The following is a 16409-nucleotide window of genomic DNA, read 5'->3' as shown; positions in this document are numbered from 1 at the left end:
TACATAATACAAGAGGACAGGACAAATTTCTTCGGTTGACTGCCATATCATGATTGGCATGAATTATCTGAACAGCGACGCATCGGAGGTCATTATGCTCTGCATGTAGCCATCGAAGTTGACTAGCAAGCACCACCATACTTTGCACAAAAGTATCTTTAGAAAACGCAAGATGGAGGTCGCGTGCACATTGGAAGCAGGCCTTCCTGAAACGTACAAGCACCACTGTGCAGGGCTTTAATGTTTGTGATAGGCAGCCTTCGGTCAATTACATAACTAGAGCAGTGGTAAGTTGTACTACTGCTGAGTGCAGCTCTCTTAAAACGACACCATTGAAACGAAGACAGGTACGATAATGAGTGGTGAATCGCAAAGTGACGACGAGACCAGATGATCCCGTCGATGCACTACATCACAGTTAGTATGCTCCACAATATGCACTATTCGCAGCTAATGATTCGGCAACTGCAAGTATACGATTGATGCGCTAATGCAATGTGACACGAAGAACAAAATGAGAAGCCTTTGTGAATGTCCAAAACTGCCGAACATTTGCTGTGGGCCAAAGCAAAACCAAGAGGGCAGTGACGCCGTTGACAGAGATACGCAGACTCCGCACATACACGTGGAGCCGTGGAAGCACGCGAATCTCAGAATAAGAGCGCATGTTTGCCTTCGAATACAAAACAGTAGCGAGTAACTACGACTGTATTCTTCGTGCAGCCATAGACCACTCGGCTATTAATTTGAAAGTGCAGCTATGAGCTTTTAAAACGTATCTTGAAAATAGCTTAATTCTAGGGTAAGGAAGCTAACTTGCGATGCACGTAGCTGCGCTGACACAAGGCTTGAACAAGATGAACAAGCCACCAATATACGTCCTAATGAACCTACTGAAAAAATTGTTTGTTCTTCGAAAATCACGAAACCGAAATAGAAATGATAAAACAATAAAGGCTGAATTTCAAGAGCTCGACACAAATATATTTCTGAGCCTCCAATCGAGTCGTCGTCCGCAATCATGTTTTGTTATTGCTACCTTCGCGCGATTTTCCTTTTGACAGAGGCAATAGTAAAGTTGTAAGAATTCTGCCAGCCTGAGGCAGCGCAAACTCGAGCATTTCGGGACCACTGTGCTAAACGTTTTTCAACGCAAAACTAATTTTTACGGCTTGCACCAACGAGCACTACGTGCAAATGGTGACAGGATTTTTTTTTAATAAAGAGGAGACAACTGGGTGACTTTCGAACAACGCGGAGCCGTCCCGAGTGGTGAAGTAATTAAAGTAAACCATACTGGTCCGTCACATTTTCTTTTCTTCAATCAAGCGCATAGCGACTTCACTTGGTAAATGATGAAAGGACGGATTGATGTCCTTTCACCACAAAGACACGCAGAAGGGCACACAATGTATTACTAACATTGCACCGTCAATGTCGATTGCTCGACTACTTATCAACATTTGCGCTTTGCAGGTTCGTCGTTTACAGCGGCATCCATCGATTGTCTTGTGGGCCGGAAACTACGAGATTGAGCAAGGAATTGCTTACAAATGGTGGTACGTGGTGCGATCTAGCCTGCAATAAGGCGAAGAATAGAACACGGGCTGGATTCACAAAACCCTTTTTGTTCGTAGGAACTGTTTGCTACTTTCCCGGAAGCAACCACTAATAATAATGTCCAAATTTATTACTAACTGGCACCTGATTCTACAACAGTTCTAGCGTAAGAAATTATTCTTGAATGCTGGCCAATGTGCGTAGCGCCGGCACTGGTATGACGTAGTGTGCGTGGGTGAAAAGAAGAGCAAACGCATGAAAAGAAGCTTACTCAGTTTTTTCAATTAGGCTTATCAAAAAAAAACCAGAAACGATATTGAAGACACGTTTCTATTAAGTATTTCTTCTTATCGCGCTGAAGCATGCAAAATTTTATACAATTTCAGTAACCATTTTATCGTGAAGGGCAAAGTTTACGCGACGTACTCACGCCAGATTTAATCAAAAGAATCGTGTTCTTTGCAAAATTTTTTTTTTACTTCGTGTAAGTCGCTCATTGTATTTGTATAACAAGAGCAAAGGGGCTGATCGCAACTACTTCTGCAGGATATGAAGGGGTAACTTGAATTTTCGTGCTCGCTCAGGGAGTACGTTCACTCTCCACTATCTTCACGTACGAGCACAGCTAAGTGATTCATCTGCATGTACTGAATTATCAAAGATGTACTTCAAAACAGATCAGTGGATTACTTTCCTGCAAAATGAATTTGACAGCACGAACGTTGTTCTTACAGCCTGCAAGAAGCCAATTTAAAGAGTTTAGTAAAACGACCTAAAACGGGACGCAGCATGCCGGGTCTTGTTTGCTACCCTTTTAATCTTTCCCTCTCACTCTTGAATTTGCAAAGGGCACAGCCGATAGCCTGTACGATGCCCAATTGTTTTCTTTTATTTTTATATTATCCTGTCTTCTGTATGCTCCATACAAGGAAGACGCTCACAGGAAGAAGCTCAACGGAACAAGGAATCGCGCTGCAGCCAACGTTTGTTGGCTGCAGTGACATTCCTTGTTCGACCGCTGTTCATCACCTGTGTGTTCAGTAGATTTCAACGAGATTCTTTTACTCTCTAGCCCGTGCCTTCGCAGGCACTTGATAAATCGCGACAGGTTGCGCAGTCTGTTCGCAAACCGCACTTTAGCGGAAAGAACGGCGAATGCCACCTTCACGTACAAGTTGGCTTGCCGAATAACAGATTGTGCTAGATCAAGCACGTAAACGCCAGCACCACTGATGTAAAAACTTGAAGATGCGGAGCCAAGATGACTCAAAGATGTTAATGTAAATTTGTCTGACTGCCCTGTATCAAGGGTAAAGTATTTTTTTTTGCGGTGATAGTCCGATAATGCGTTCTTGTTACTTTTCGAAAAGCATAACTACATATCACGACAGGCGCTGACGATCTTTTTTTTTCTATCTATACTGACTATATGGCTGTAACCCAACAAATTTTGATGAAAAGAAGCTGTGTGCTGTGTCCTGTGAGTTGTCTGGGCTATGTCCACGTGTTTCAAGGCCACCAAAAGGTTTGTAAGAAAGAGCATTCAGGGACTTATGTATTGTGTTGACATAGTCTACAAAATTTCGATTACATGCAGAATGGTCTAGATAGGACAAACAGGTCGCTGTGTCAATGAATAAACATGGGATAAGCTTTCTGTCAGAAGTAGCTGCCTGCGGCGGGTTTATGCGACTGTCACGTGCATGGCACACAGCCACAGTCATGAAAGTGACGCCGTATGTCTAAGTTTCTGTATCTGTTTCTCAGAGTATGTGCTTGTTACACTGACACCACGTAAGAGTCAGCAACTGGCCGACGCTTACATTGTTAATGGTTTGGCTATAAAGAACGTGACGACATGCAGCCTCCAGCTTTACGCACGTGACATGTCGCATCCTCATTATTATGTCTAAAGTATATTGTTGATAACCAAGCATATCCTCGCTATTCTGAGCGCCCCGAGGTCCCGAACAATCTGTGGACTCAGTCATTGCACTTGTGGCCTTCCCGTGATGACACTTTCGCAGGCCGGAGATGCTTCTCCGCGAGATCCGTCACAAACTCGACTACCGCCTGCTTTTCATCGACACCATCGAGAAGATAGTGAAGGTGGAGGATGGCTCACGACCTTACATCCTGTCGAGTCCAACCAACGGAAACGCCAGCTTCACGGAAGAAGGCATCGGCTTGAACCCTAACACCAGGCGCTATGGCGACGGTGAGCTCGTAACGCATCGCCGCCCGCTGCTCAATGGTTTGCTCAACCGAATGCTTCGTATTTACCAGCTATTTCTAATTTCATTTGAAGATCCTATTCGCTTAACGGGGCACTCTAGAAAAATGCTGTCTGTTCGGACCCCTGAAACATACTTTCAAAAGCATATTTTCTTTAACATCGCTTTAATATGCTGACTACTAAAACAGAGAATGGAGGTCGATTTCGCGGTGAAATCGCAGCGGTGGCTTATTAGTGTGACGTCACAGATGTCAATGCGTGTATTCGTATTTGGACCGTTAAGCAGTGAAAGTTATCGAAACTTTCAGAAATTTCAGTATTTTGGTTCTTTGAAATACAATGAAGTCCATGTTTACCGATAACATAAAACAGAGCTCAAGCAGAAGCCATCAAAATAATTTATGACGTCACGGCAAGCTGGGACGGGAACTTGGAGACAGTGTCACCACGCGTCTTTCGTTTCTGCGTCTTTTCTAGCTTATCGAGCTTCCTCACACGCCGAAAATTAGTGGTACAGTAGAAACTAATTTAGTAATACAGCTCCACATTAGCGATCGATAAGCGGTAAATCAAAGGCAAGATCGTCGAAGAGTTCTTTTCAGCCATCAAACAGAAGTGCCGGCGCAGCGAAACGAAAGCCATGGCCCGTGCACTCCGTCAAGTGCAATTCTGTAATTGGATACTGAATGTTATGATGACGTGGTAGGCGTTATGGTGAACTAAATAGGCCAGGTGCTATTTATTGTCCTATTAGGACACGTGCATATTTGAATGGCAGTGGAGCAACCAACGTAACTCATTCTATTACACTTACTGGAACCCAGTAGTGGATTTTCTAGCGGTTTCAAGCCTATGAGGGCTTCAACCAAAGTGTGGAACAATAAGTACTAAATGGAAAGCGTATTTTCGTGAGCGCTGAATAAGTGCATATACTCGCCACGGCTGCGCTAATGTGCTCTGAAGTAGTGCTTATTAAATTATGTTATTATTTTACGTATCTGTTGCACCGAAATTTCCAGTGACAGAAGTTGTATGCAAGAGTGGTGTGGCTATACTTTATATCTTAATACCTACCGGCCTATTTGACCGTAGGGCGAGCTCACTAAACGAGATGCTGCATTCATTTGATTGACTACTGGTCCATACAGAGTGTTTCTTATTAGACTATACATATTTTTTATAAAGCTATAATGAGCGCAGCGAACGTGGCGCTCTTGCAGAAGAGTTCCTATAGGCGAGGCGGACAGGCATATTCTTGCCGTTAGTAACATGAGCTTCAGGATGCCAATTAACAAGATTAACTGTTCTATTAGTGCCTTCGTGGCAGTTGCGTGAATGGTAAATTCGGCGGCAGTGCCATTTTCCTGCAGCACACCCATCCTTTAAGAATCTTGAAAATCCCACCTAATGCGAGATATCCATCATCGAATTCGTAAGCTTAGTGGAGGCAATACTGAGACTGAGCGCGTCCCGCTATGCGTCAGACGGCAACGCCCCGTAAAAAAAAAGCAAGTCTGGGGTGAAGTTTGAATGATAGCATGCCGTAGCAAATCCTGACCCTGTGCGCAGTCGCACGTGCTTACCACGCAAAGCGTGACTTAATCAGTAGCTGCCGCAACTGGCCGAAACGTTTGGTTTCAAACTTTCCCGCGCTTGTCGTCATGGGGCTTTTCGGCTGGACAAGATAGCGGGGCCGCGTTTTCTGCGTTTCCGCGCTGTTCGGTTGCGATATCGCCTGCATTTACAGTTGAAATTCGATGCTAAATATTTCTCAAATTTGGTGCGACTTTCAAGATTTTTAAATAATCAGGGTTCATTATAATGTGTCTGCCTTCACATTCACCATTTAAGCAGCTGCTCCTAATGCACTAGCCAGAAAGCTAATAAATTTGGTTAACTATTCTTTTGAAGCTCACGTTTCTGGCGGAAAAGTGTGCCCATGTCGTCTAGGAACTCGCTTGCAAAAACGCCATGTTCGCTGCGCCTACAGCTGTTTTATAAGAAAACAAGAACTGTGTTTTTCTAAATGAAAAGCCCTGTATACGTTGCTTGATGTACGTAGTACATACCGTGATCTTTTTTTTAATCTATACATAATGTCCTATTTGTCCGGAGAATAATAATAATAATGATAATAATAATAATAATAATAATAATAATAATAATAATAATAATAATAATGATAATAATAATAATTATTATTATTATTATTATTATTGATAATACCTTGGACACTACGATGACATTAATAATAGAGCTCACTGGCCAACGCTATTAAAATCCGGCAGAATTCATATCACACACGTATCCTCAATATTTCATTGCAGTTCACCACTTCAACTATCACGACGACGGTTGGGTCCACCAGAACTACCCATTAGCTCGCTTCGTGTCGGCGTACGGCTTCACGTCTTACCCTTCGCGGGAGTTGATGGAAAAGTTCACCGACTCTCAAGACGCGATTGCGCCAGAGTCAAAATTTCTGAAGCACCGCGATCGCAGAACTGGAGGTGAGAATGCTTCGCGCGTTAATTTTTTACTGTTTACCACGCAACAGTGTTGGCCTTCGAAGGATCCACATCTTTGCGCGGAGTCGTCATCCATTCCTTTTGCGTAAAGAGCGTATTAAATGAATGAAACTTCGTACAACGGTAAAACAAGGAATATTGCTGGAGCCAAGTTTTCGACAAGACTTGTCTTCGTCAGGGGTTGCTGCTACTTCATGTCTTCAGCTTTACGTTAAATTCTTTCTTGTTTTGACAACTTGGTACAATGCAGTCGAATCGAGCCGTAGATGTGGAGTACCTCGAAGGAACGACGTCTAACAAAACTTAGAGAAGGCAAAACAAGATAGCCGTACCAGCAGTTTTCTACATTTGAATTCGTCGACGGAATAATAAAGAAAAAATTCTGCCCGCCCCCTACATCCCAAAGGGAAGCCAAGAATGCTTTGTTTTTAAAAGATGAAGTGTATACTGCTTCTACATGACTGTTGAAACCCGTGCGATACAACAAGGAGAGAGAAAAGGATAAACTATTTCTGAAAATATGCACAACGGAAAGCCCTTGTACTTGTTCATGAACATAGGTATTTATCCTGTTCAAATGTTAGTCAGATTACATAACCAAACGTTTTACGCGCTAACTTGTAGTCAGATGCAAGCAGTAACATATAATAAAGGTCGAATCACCTTGCCGCAATTATGCTTTTTTCTCGCAAATAGACTTACTTTGTGCATGGTAATTGCATCACCCCTGACGACGTTCACGAAGTGCATCTCAAATTATGTATATTGTTAGGCATCAAGTGCCATGGGTCCTGTCCTGGATGAAAAATCAAGGAAACAACTCACCAAGGGATTTTATAGCTTAAGCGATGCAATGAGATAAAGAAGAGTATTTTGCTAGAACGTTCCTGTGGAATGGACACTTTGTCTATACCTGTATAGCAATCCTGCTGCGTGCACCTGCACAGACGCCATTCGATCAAAATTGAGCTTTTGAGGTTCCTGTATTGCCCGTCGTCAACAATATTCTAATTGTAGAATGTATATTGCCACTAAGCTTTTTTTTAAGTCTGAGCAGGTTGAAGTACAAACATTGCTTTCCAAGGGGTCCGCATGTGCATCCTTCGTGCAAGTCTGCTTCAATCACTGTAATTCGTGTTTTCTTTCTTTCTTTCTTTCTTTCTTTCTTTCTTTCTTTCTTTCTTTCTTTCTTTCTTTCTTTCTTTCTTTCTGTAGGAGGAGAAGAGGCTTCACGTCACTTCCACAAACACTTCCGTTTCCAGATGCAATCTGGGGTAAAGGGCTACGATATGACCTCATACATAACCCAGGTGAGCGGGTCTTGAGCAAATGCAGTACTTCCACCTTACTCCACAATTTCTCATTCACAATTCGAAAACCATAAACGCACGCCGCCTACGACTTCTGCGGTTCATGCCCAGTTCTCCGAAGGCTTCCCATCCTATCCCTCCCCCACTCCTACTTTTACTGTATAAACTATGTATTTTACTTATACATAATTTCAACCCAGTATATCGAATATTTCTTTTCCCGGACGCTTCCTTGGATCTTCAGAATAGTTCAGGGAAGCAAATAATTAAAATTTCATTGATGATTGGTTAATGGTTTTTAATGACGCAAGGGTCAGTTCTGGCCAAAGAGTACGGATAATTAAAACTTGTGATAAGTCCTCATGATGCACCTAGTTGCAACCACACCTCCAACTCCGCTCGCGCTTCACACTTATTGGCCTCCTACATTGTTCATAATTGTCCAGCTCGTTGCAAATCTGTAGGTGTAAGTAGTTGCAATAGTATAGGCATGGAGCAGCAGATGCTGCACTTTCTGCGAGATTCTGCTTCTTTAACGGTTGTAATCGCAGTAGCGGCTTCCCTGCAGAATAGACACTTTGCGAGGTGTCTAGATGTCAACTTCAACATAACAGTTTACATAGCGTAATATTAAGCAAGACATATGCAATAGAATTTATTAAGAAAGTAGGAATGTTACGACATAACAAAAGAAAACGATTTATTTATTGTTTTATTTAGACAATACTGCGGTCTTTAAAGACCAAGCAGGTGAGGATAAACATTATTTGCAATTTAGCATGCAATAATGAGAAAATATTCAATAGCTGACCAATTCTGAATAGAAGAAAACAAAGCAAAAAGAAAAAAAGAAAGAACACTGGTTCACTATTAAAACATGACTGATGGTAAGCAAACAAAACAACATCACGAATCCCCTACTTGTTACATCATTCGGGGAGCACATGCTAGGCTACTGAACACATTCCAGACCCTGAGACTGGTTCAGGAATTGAAGTTATGCCCCTAGAAACAACGCCCACATCAAATTACTGAGTGGCGATGTATAGCGCGTTCTTTGGCGATCTTCACAGGGCTTGCTCTCTTGCGGGTCACCAAAGGCAAAGAGAATAAGCCATGATAACAATTTTATGTACTTGCGTCTTAGCCTAAAGAAAGAAGAGGGTGGTAGGGGGAGGAGTGGGGACGATGTAAAGCGATATAACGAAGGGCAGCAACAAAAAAAAAAAAAAGAAAAACCAGAAAAAAGAAAAATCAGAGCTCAGGTATGCTGAGCAACAACACAAAATTACACTACAGAACTTGAAATCAACTTCACAGCAATGCGAAACTGGAGTAGCTGTAAGAAAGGAAACAATGATTGTACAGGCGGGCGCCTTTGCTGTTTTATTTATGTGGCGTAAAGACGCTGTTTATTGCGCCATGCTGCAAGCTGCAAGGCGAAAGACAGTTAATAGCATTTACAAGCCTTAAACAACTGGAATCGCCTCACCAAGTATCGTCCCCTACTTGTTGCATCATTCGGAGAGCGCATTCTAGGCTACTGAACACATCCCAGACCATGAGACAGGTTCAGAAATTGAAGTTATGCGACCCGAAACAACGCCTACATCAAATAACTGAGTGGCAATGTATAGCGCGTTCTTTGGCGATATTTTATTTATTTATTTTTATTCTTAGTTTTTGTCTGCTACAACCACGATCTGATTATGAGGCACGCCGTGGAGGGGGCTCCGGATTATTTAAGACCATCTGGGTTTCTTTAACGCACACCCAATGCATGGTACACGGGGTGTTCTTGACTTTCGCCCCCAATGAAATGCGGTCGCCACGGCCGGGATTTGATCCCGCGACTTCGTGTTTAGCAGCGTAACCCTAAAGCCAGTAAGCAACCACGACGAGTATATTGACCATCTTCTAACCACGACGGTATTTACCATGTTCTAAAGAAGCGTTTGAAAATTGTGCGCGTCTTTATTTTTCTTTTTAACTCAGAACCTTCTCTCTCAGTTGGTTTTCTCAAATTTGCAAAACTTTCGATAACTAGAAGTTACCATGTGAACACTATGCTGTGTTATGGCTGAACATATAGTGCTTAAATAAAGCGCTTTTTTATTCACACCAACGAAGGCTCAAATTTTCTGCCTGGAAGTGTCCGCGCCTTACCACTTCATGGCTTTATAGCTGCCATCGATTGTCCTTAGTGTCGTGTACAGTTTTCTCCTGTTTCTTTGTACATGACTTTGTACATGACTCCTGCTAAATTCCCATGTCGGGCAGCTGCAAATGATGCACGGCCCGACACTTAGGCGAGATTACGTTTTCGAACGGTTGTAGTCCCAGTAACAGCTTCTCTGCAAAACGGCGAACTTGCAAGGCACGACCGACACCACGTGAACCATTGTCAACAACTGGGGTCCTACAGAAACGGGAGTACGTGTGTGTTTGGACCCAAGTTGGCGTCGAAGATGTTCACTGAGGAGCGACACACACCCACCGACACACCTGGTGGCACATAACCAGCAGTACAGACACAGTAACCCAAGCTGGTCTAAAAGGGAAACGGTTAGATCCGGACATAGACCGATATATAGATAGATACTGCAAAGTGCGTGAAGTATCCTAAGAATGCTAATCACATTTAAAAGGTTGAAATCGGTGTGCGTGTTGTTCGTACTGACTTCTGCTCGTCATAACTCGAGAAGTCTCTACGATTTCTCCTTACGGCTCTGAGAATTGTTCTGCTGGCGGACGCATTGCAGCTGGAGCAAGCCGAGTCTGTGCGCGTAGCCACCGAGTACTTTCGCCGGAACAGGGCCCGCATGGAAAACAACTACGGCCACACTATGGGCGCCATGTATTGGCACCTGAACGACATGTGGCCCGGTCCCAGCTGGTCCTCTATTGGTGAGTTGCGTGATTAGGAGGACCGAAGTGTCCGTCTGAGTGCTCTTGATGCGGTTGAAACGCAGGCACTGCATTTGGCGACATGGGAACCCGGCATATCGATCTTACTGTTGCTGTGTTTCTTGGTTTAGATCACATTACGAAAGGATGAACTCGACATGTCGTATATAACTGAAAGCGAGGAAGAGGTAGATTGTGGAGGACATCGATGAGCAGGAAAGTCGGGTGGTCGATATTTCTGCAATTCGACACCGTTTGGGTTGTTTAGGATTGAGAATTAAAAAAAAACAAAATAAAGAACCATTCTACTCTGTGAAGATGGAATGGCACCGAAATCTGACGACAGTTAAAGCTCTCAAACGAAAAGCAAAGTGCTTTCACTGCCATTCCATCTTCACAGAGGGGAATGGTTGTCATTTTTTGCGTTGCAAGTCTGGCGTCGTTGCTCGTTGGGAGGTGCTCGGGCTGGCGATTGTCGTTATCGTTCAGCATTACCGGAACGTTCTTCGTCGGTGGTCGTTTCTCACCGGCGCCGTTTACGTTCTCGTTGATGTTCCCTCCGGCGCTCCTCGTGCGCATGTTGTTCTTCGGGTGTACGAACTATATGAGTCCGCCCCTTTGATAACGCAGCTGTCTTTAGCGCCGATACCTCTCCTGTTTATATACTGCGATAACCTTGACGTCACGGTATTGCTCCCGGCGAGCGTTCAAACCTGTTCCGCATTTTGACATCCGCTCCGCCACACTGCACCAACATGGGTTTGTTAGAAATCGCTAAGTTCGTTTCTGTTGCTGGACGCCGAAAAAATACGGAAGTTTAGTCATATACAGCTTTCGCTGTAAAATGTCTGCCGATTACGATACTCCCTAATGTGAAATTCGAGCGCAGCTGTAAACATGTTTTCAATTCGCGATATATTGAGACAATGAATTTGAGACCGAAATCATAGCACCGACTGGCAGTGGGCCAGTGCCCTCAGCGCCTTCGCAGAGGGAGGGGCAGTTTGGGAGCGCCGGCATGATGAGCAGCGTGGGAGCCAGCTATGGAAGACGACGACAAACGCGCGAGCAGTGGGACGAGCGCGTTCGTGCGGTTACGTCGAGGGACAGCGACGCCCAACCCAGGAGCGGGTGCCCGAGAGCTGCGCTTTGAAAAGATATGACTGAACAGAAATACGGGTTGAAGGGGGAAGCGCCATAAAAATTACAGAGCGCGGCGTAATACCAATTCGTATCAAATGCATACAGGAAGCTGGCGCTAATGAAAAAGTCGTCGGATTTTACGCTAACCCTTTATTATTCAAGTACTCACACTGATCATCGAACCTGCGGGTTATTTTTTCATTAGTGGATCGTCTGTGTCTAACGTGTCACAATATCTATGTGCTGAAGGTGTATCCGGTTTAATACTGCCATGTTCTAGTGACCGTGAAGGACGAAACGCTCCTAGACGTGTAAGTTAAGAATTTAACTCTTTATTGGACGGGCTACTGCAACCAATTTCAATAATCGCGAGCATAGTCGGTCGGGGTTTTGGACTCGGAGCAAGTCGGTTTGCTCTGGTATCAGTGTACATTCCACAGAAATCGTTGATTGCTATTCCAGAAATGCAATCACCTATTCAGTAATGTATGCAACACTATTCGCTTCACGCGTGCATTCTGATGAGACCAGTCTAATAAGCTATACATCAGGCGACCAATTCAAGAAATTTTGGTTACAGTAGGCGCGTTTGCGTCGAGCGATAACTAGGCAGCAGTGAAATAAGGTGAAAAATAACCATCGGCAAAAGAATAAAACAGTGCACGAGTGACCAAATTGTGTTTGCATTGACAAGCATCATGTTTGTAAAAGAATAATAATAAAAGCTTATGACGTAACTAGCACGCAAGGTACATGGACCGAATAAAACATAGACACTTTCACGTTAATCCACTTAGATTTGTGGCCGCAGTTATCTGTGGCTTAGCTCTACTTTTCTTCGTCCTTTTTTTTCTTTTTTTTCTGTGCGGTAATGAAAAGGGGTGAGAAGGCTCGGGATCAATAGAATCACATGTGTCTGCTAGAGCCAGCAAACTTCACTGTAGGCAGTGGCAGGCAGCTTTCTGTATGGCATCATGGCCTAGGGAATGTCTGTAGTGTACCGCTCACTCTAGTGTCTAGTGTATAGAATGCCTAGTGTATAGCGCACTCTGTTCTTTTCTTTTTCCCTATCTTTCTTAGCATACAATGAAGCGCTGTAAATCTACTCGCAGAAAGCATAGCCGATGCTTTTTCGGCATCGCGTCGCAAGTCGACGGCTCGTCTATTTTACTATGCGCCATTACTGTGGTGCAATTCCGGAATGAGTTCTACGCAGTAACTATAAATAACAAAAAAAATAATGTTTTTTAAAGCTTTATTGGCGCTGAAGAAGCCAATTTCAAGCCGTCCAGTCAGGACAAATAGATGTTCTCTTTCTAGATTTCTGTAAAGCTTTTGATAAAGTGCCACATGGGAAATTGCTGTACAAATTACAGTGCTTGGGGTTACCAGGAAAAATAGTTCAATGGATTGGGGCTTATCTTCATAATAGACAACAGTATGTGGTAATTAATGATTCATCATGTGCTATTCTTCATGTCACGCCTGGAGTCCCACAGGGAAGTGTACTCGGACCACTTTTGTTTTTAATTTATGTTAATGACTTGGTAGATGTTATTCCCGAAAATGTGTCTGTACGTTTGTTCGCGGATGATTGTATAATTTTTAAACAAATTGTGTCACCCAGAGATCACATTGAATTGCAACATGCACTGAATGTTATTGACGACTGGTGTCAAAAATGGGGCATGCAACTAAATACTCAGAAAACAGTACTACTGCGTATCACCAGGAAACTAAATCCTAGCCAGTTCTGTTATACCCTTAGAAACAATAGTATCTCGATTGTAGGCAAATATAAGTACTTAGGTGTCACCCTCACAAGCAAATTAACTTGGTCAACCCACATTTCTGATATCTGCACATCTGCACTACGTAAGTTATGGTTCCTTAAAAGAAAGCTGAAATTCGCACCCTCGCAAACAAAGCTTTTAGCTTATAATACGTGTGTTCGTTCTAAGCTTGAGTATGCTTCTATCATTTGGGATCCCTATTTAAAGAAAGATATCATGCAACTTGAACGTATTAACAGAAAGGCTGTTAGGTTTATATTTGGCAAATACCGTAGACTTGATTCCCCATCCAACCTAATGCAATTAAACTGTATTTCTACTCTAGAAGCCCGCAGAAAGTCTAGTCGCCTTTCATTTCTTTATAATTGTATGTTTGGTAACATAAAAATAGATCTGCCTGACAGTATAAAACCCCTAACAAAACGACGCACACGCCATGGCCATGAATTTGCTCTAACCCCAATCTTTGCCCGATCAAAGTCTTTCAAATTCAGTTATTTTCCAAGAACTGTGGAAGAATGGAATTCTTTGCCGTCTAATATTTTTGGTTCCAATAATTTTCTCGCTGAGTTGGAGTGTCACCTTCTCTCTTAAGCTTTATTTTTTCTTTTTGCTTTTTCTTTCTTACTTGCTTTTTGTTGTCTTTTCTTTTGTACATTCATGTTGGATGTAACCCACACCTGCTTGGGCCACCACATTGGCCTGCAGTATTTTGAAAATAAATAAATAAATAAAATAAATAAAAGCCAACTTTTTTTGGCATAATATTTTTTATTTAATGTGTGTTCTCAAATGAACGCATTGTTCGGAATGTATTTTTGGCATTTATTTAATGCGCCGATTCCACCAAGAATTAAAAGAAATTGGTACTTTGGTAATGTTTTCGTTTTTGAAAATAATTCGAGAGGTAAAGGGACAGTGGGCGAGTCTTTATCACCAATCGGGACGCTGTAAGCACGGGCGTGGTGTGCGCTGTGGAATTACCGGCTTAGTCAATGGGCGATTAGGTCTAGCAGGTTCTTTGAATGATATAGTGCTATAGCACGTAGCCCTTCAAACCCATCGTGCTACATATGCTACAGACACTGACTCACGCCAAGCCGCGTTAAGCGCGCGTCAATCCTCGTTGAATGTACCTGGCAATATTGACACGTGCAGATTGCTTTTATTTTTTTTCAGTGACCGCTTTTCACCGGCTGGCGCTGTTACAATGTTATCGCTTGGTGCAAGACGCGCCTACATGTAACGAAACTCTCTCCAATGTCGCGCATTCTCTAGCGAAAAAAATCTTGTCCCTTATTACATTGCGCGCACGACGCGAATAGCCCTCTGCATTCCGGAACGTACGCGAGCACCACCGATTACGCGCAAACGTACGATTAGTCATGTATAAATTGCCGACGCGTTGAACCCGTGGATCAGATTTGGCCCATTAAATTTTTGCCCAACAAGTTCGCGAATAAGGGGTTCACTTTCTAACTCGCCGTTGTGCTACTGTCGCTTTTTACCGTCACTACAACGTGACATCTCGTGGACGTTCGTTGCACACTGACAAGCTAAAACCCCTTAATGGAGCATTTAAATTATCCCTTAGGGCGCACTTGCAAAACATAAATAAATAAAGCACAGTCAGCGTCAGAAGTCAGGCTCCTAATCCGGATGCATTCTTTATGAGGTATTTTCTTTCTTAATCAGGACTACTTAGGTAAACTAAACATGGTTTGGCCGTAAAAATTGCAAGCATTTTATGGTGACTGTATTACTCTTTGTTCTGTTTTTTCCTGCGTTATGTCATTGTTAATTAACACGCATTAGTCGATTTTTCCATTTCGGTAAGTGCGATTTTCTGCGCTACTCACATGACCAACCAATACGGCCCCGGTCATCGTTCAAGTGAAGACTAAGTGCTGACTGCACATGCTGGGGTTCGTCCTTTGGTACGCTTGTACACGCTGTTTGCACAAATGATTGAGCCGCTATAGGATAAGCAAATTTCCTCGCAGGAAAACTAGGTTTACTGTGACTGAGAAGTGTTTAAACTGAGAGAAACGAGATAACGGAAAGGGAATCACGACATTGGCTGCACGACCCCTGTAAAGGAACTTAGTCAGAGGCGGTTCTAATTTCATACTTTTAAAGTATTGAAATTTGTTTTTTTTTTTCAGAATACGGTGGCCGTTGGAAGATGCTGCACTACTTCGCGCGAAAGTTCTTCAGTCCCGTGCTAGTGTCGGGTTTCCTCGAGTGGAAGTACCTGACGGCCACGCTTAAAGTCTGGGTCGTCAACGACCTGCGCCGCAATCTCGGACCAGTAACGCTCTCCATCAAGCAGTACGCTTGGACGCAGTTCGAAGCTGTCAAGGAGGACATTGTTGAAATCGAGGACGTGGTAAGTACGCGTGACCAGAAAAAAGAAATGAAACAAAGCTACGATTGTGAGACCGGAGAAATGCGGTCTTCGGCGCGCCAAACAGTGGACACCGCGCGCACTGGCAAAATGATCTAACTAGAATTGAATGGGGAGACATGACAGACCATACACTTCATTAGCATCGCAAGTTTTCTGTTGAATGTGACATAGACAGTATAATCAAAATCAGGGATGGGATACTGTATCAATTGTATTCCAATGCTTCTTAATTATCACTACTTGCAGGACCAAATAAAGTTTTTCATCCATCCATCCATCCTTATTACGCTTTGTCAGGGTCCCGAGCAGCGCCTCACCCACATTATCAGCACGACCAGCTGGCCGTGAACGGCGGCTGATAAGAAAGTAATAGAATGTAGCTGCAAAAATGAGCGGATTATACCAAACCAGGGCTTGTCTTCACAAAAAGATTTTACGCTAGAATTGTTCGTAAGAGCAAATGCCAGTCAATGCTGATGATGTGAAATTAACTGAGGCGGCCGGCCAATCGTCAAAAGCACT

At 43.2% G+C, this 16409-nt stretch overlaps 1 protein-coding gene across 1 annotated transcript in view; it reads left to right on the top strand.

The window, feature by feature from the left end:
• Window positions 1-16409, top strand: part of LOC126531104 (beta-mannosidase-like) — a 41128-nt gene that overhangs the window by 15653 nt on the left and 9066 nt on the right. Inside the window, exons 10-15 of the mRNA XM_050178500.3 lie at window positions 1477-1559; window positions 3588-3778; window positions 6124-6306; window positions 7540-7634; window positions 10397-10541; window positions 15643-15866. Of these exons, the coding sequence (XP_050034457.1) occupies window positions 1477-1559; window positions 3588-3778; window positions 6124-6306; window positions 7540-7634; window positions 10397-10541; window positions 15643-15866 (921 nt within the window). The remainder of the gene's footprint in view (window positions 1-1476; window positions 1560-3587; window positions 3779-6123; window positions 6307-7539; window positions 7635-10396; window positions 10542-15642; window positions 15867-16409) is intronic.

This window comes from Dermacentor andersoni, chromosome 5 (assembly GCF_023375885.2).
Source record: "Dermacentor andersoni chromosome 5, qqDerAnde1_hic_scaffold, whole genome shotgun sequence".
NCBI lineage: Eukaryota > Metazoa > Arthropoda > Arachnida > Ixodida > Ixodidae > Dermacentor > Dermacentor andersoni.
The sequence above is the reverse complement of the archived record's forward strand: the minus strand, read 5'-3'. Positions and strand labels throughout refer to the sequence as shown.